The sequence below is a fragment of the Protobothrops mucrosquamatus genome, unplaced genomic scaffold (genome assembly GCF_001527695.2).
Source record: "Protobothrops mucrosquamatus isolate PMUCROS unplaced genomic scaffold, P.Mucros_1.0 scaffold4319, whole genome shotgun sequence".
Classification (NCBI taxonomy): Eukaryota; Metazoa; Chordata; class Lepidosauria; order Squamata; family Viperidae; genus Protobothrops; species Protobothrops mucrosquamatus.
In genome coordinates, this window is record NW_015390233.1 from 24,067 (window position 1) to 27,075 (window position 3,009).

The 3,009-nt window shown below is 48.9% G+C and overlaps 1 protein-coding gene across 1 annotated transcript in view; it reads right to left on the reverse strand.

Annotated features, from left to right (window-relative positions):
* Window positions 1-1,105: 1,105 nt before the first annotated feature.
* Window positions 1,106-3,009, reverse strand: part of LOC107298838 (DLA class II histocompatibility antigen, DR-1 beta chain-like) — a gene marked incomplete at its 3' end in the record, with an annotated part of 3,708 nt that continues 1,804 nt past the window's right edge. Inside the window, exons 3-5 of the mRNA XM_015828202.2 lie at window positions 2,305-2,405; window positions 1,385-1,565; window positions 1,106-1,224 (exon numbers count right to left, since the gene is read on the reverse strand). Of these exons, the coding sequence (XP_015683688.2) occupies window positions 1,106-1,224; window positions 1,385-1,565; window positions 2,305-2,405 (401 nt within the window). The remainder of the gene's footprint in view (window positions 1,225-1,384; window positions 1,566-2,304; window positions 2,406-3,009) is intronic.

Here is a 3,009-nt window from a genome sequence, read left to right on the forward strand (position 1 = left end):
TGACAAGTCCAGAGTCCCTGGGGTCCATCTAGATGGTCTCCATCCCTCCTTCACAAGAAAGGAAAGCCAGAGGTGTCTTAGCAGGAGAAGCTCCAGGCTGCAATTCTTCTCCTCCCCCCAAACTAAAATCTTGACCCTCCATTTTTCAGAGGTTGCGAAAAAGCCAGAAATTCATCATTTACTGAAAAAAAAACAAACTTCCTTTCCCATCAGGAATCAGGAAGGACAGCAGGTTTAATTCATGAGTGCTGTAGAAAAAAAGAGACGGGGAAGAAAGTTAGAAAATAAAGTGAAACCTTCAGTGTAAATAACTTGTTATTCCTCTCTTTCAACCCCCACCCCAGACAGGCCCACATTGCAGGGGGCTGGTTGATAGGTAGGAACCAAGTGAGGGAGTGTCCCCCCCTTTTTCAAAGTGGAAAAGGATGCAAAGGACCAGCAATTCATCTCCAGAGGCTTATGGAATTTTTCCCAATTGATTTAACTGGGGGGTTAATCAGGAAAGGAGGCTCCCCCCCCCCAGATGTTTCATATTAACAAGATGGGGCCAGGATGGGGAGTGGTAGCAAAGCTGGGTGTCGCTTTGCCAGAAATTGTGTGAAATTTTCATAAGGAGACTTCCCTTTTGCAATTTCCCAAAACCTGGAAACCTCCTGGGCCAGATTTTAGTGTTTGTGTCTGTGTTTGTTTTTGATTGCACTGTTTTCAGGTCTCTGTAATGAAAAGCTGCCCAAAATTTCAAAAAATTGTGTTATCCACAGCAAGGAGGTATTGTTCAGGCACATTAAAAAAAAAGGAACAATTAACGAATGTTAAAGAAACATCTATCACTTGAGGAGAAACTCACCTGCAGGAGGCTGGATGGGAATTGCTGAAAGGAGAAAAAGACCCAATCAGGACCCTTCATGGGCTGGAGGACTCAGGGGGCCCCTCCCCATTGATAGCCCATAATAGGTTGCAGGATGCTCACTTATACAGTAGACTCTCAGAGAACAGAATTTCCCAAGCAAATTTCTCAGGGGACCCTCCTTGCCATCTGCTAAGCTTGCTGAGAGGCCTCCACTGGAGGGTCCCCTCCCCACAATCTCTTATCCAGCCCCCCAGACTCACCTGTCTTGCTCTTCAGGTAGAGGGAGAGCCCCATGGCAAAGAAGATCACCCCGATCACGGCTGCCACGATCCCCGTCCAGAGTTTGCTCTTGGCAGAATTGGAGGAACGGGGCTCTGGGGAAGGAGAAGGAGCCCCCCCTGAGCAGGAGCATCAAGGCCAGCTTCCCCCCCCAGGAGGCTCCATCCCAGCTCCCCCCACAGGGAGGGTCTCTCCTCCCTTCTCAGGGCAGGATGGGGTCCCCAGAGCAGAAGGGGAGGGAGGGGAGGGGCTCACCCCACTGGACGGTGATGGGGGCCTCCAGGCTGGCGTGCTCCACCTGGCAGGTGTAGATGTCCCCCCGCTGGGGCTGGGTCTCCAGCATCACCTGGAGCTGGTAGGTCCAGTCTCCGTTCTTGAGCTCCTCCCCAAAGGCCACACCCTCCTCCTCCAGCCGCCCGTTCTTCAGCCACCGGACCTTGATCTCCACGGGGTAGAAGCCCCTAGCGGTGCAGAGGAGGATGGTGTGGGGGGAAGCGGGGTCCAGCTTGGTGGGGGAGATGGAGACGGTGGGCTTGGCTGGAGGGGAGGAAGGGGAGGTGGAACATATATTTATTTATTAAATTTATTTGCCACCATCTCATGATAAAGTGACTCTAGGCAGCTTACAGCATTAAAACATTAAAATCCTAACAGATGTAAAATGGAATTCCCAATCAAGATAAAATTATAGTTGAAAATGGGGAGGAACAGGAGCAAATGCCCAGCATCTTGCCGTAAAATGCCTTTTTCTCTTGGGATCAGGGTTTTTTTCTCTTGTGGAAGAAAGATCTTATTTAATTCTTTGGTAGCATATTATTTTGGGAGACCCTGGCAACAACAAATGAAAACAACTGCAGATGAAACACTTGTTTTGCATAATGAAACCTTATAAGTTGATAGAAATAAATAAGGTTTTTTAAATATAAACAAATAAAACTAGAACAACAAACGTAAGCAATTTGCCTCAAATCTGGAACAGGGAACTAAACAATCTGAGGCTTCAGGGCTGAATGAATGCCCAAGCAGGAGGGGAGGGAGGGGAGGGGCTCACCCCACTGGACGGTGATGGGGGCCTCCAGGCTGGCGTGCCCCACCTGGCAGGCGTAGACATCCCCCCGCTGGGGCTGGGTCTCCAGCATCACCTGGAGCTGGTAGGTCCAGTCTCCGTTCTGGACCTCGATCTCCACGGGGTAGAAGCCCCTGGCAGTGCAGAGGAGGATGGTGTGGGGGGAAGCGGGGTCCAGCTTGGTGGGGGAGATGGAGACGGTGGGCTTGGCTGGAGGGGAGGAGAGCGGAGGAGGAGGGACACGGGGGAGACATAGGAGGGGCCAGAATGGGAGACCAAGTGGGTTATTTCAAGCCAAGATCCCTTTTCACTCCTGAAAATATTATTTGTTTTAAATCATTTCCAAAGCAAAGAGCCTTCGCTAATTCCCTTTTCCAGACCTTTGGAAGTTCACTTTTTATCCTAAAATCCCAAAGGTCCCAGAGGGGAAGGGAGCCCCTCCCCCATTCCTGGCCTTCTGGAAAGGGGTGAAAAGGGGGCTCTGGGGCTTTGCTTGGGGGGCACAGAGGAGGAGGTAGCCTCCTGAACCCTCCCCCCCCCCGTTTAATGAACTTTTATCACTGGATTTTAATCATTCCTGCCTTTTAAATCTTAAATTGTATAGACTATTTTGGTGGTTTTATATTTTATGTGTACACCATGCAAAGTCCCTCTCTGAGAGAGAGAGATGGTTTTAAAAGTTGATAAGTAAATCAATAAAGAAATATTATTTATTTATTAATATGAAATATTATATTGAAATATTACATAGCATAGATTATACTGAAATATATCTATATACTGGGCAAGAGAGAGACCTTGCTGGATTCCTCCC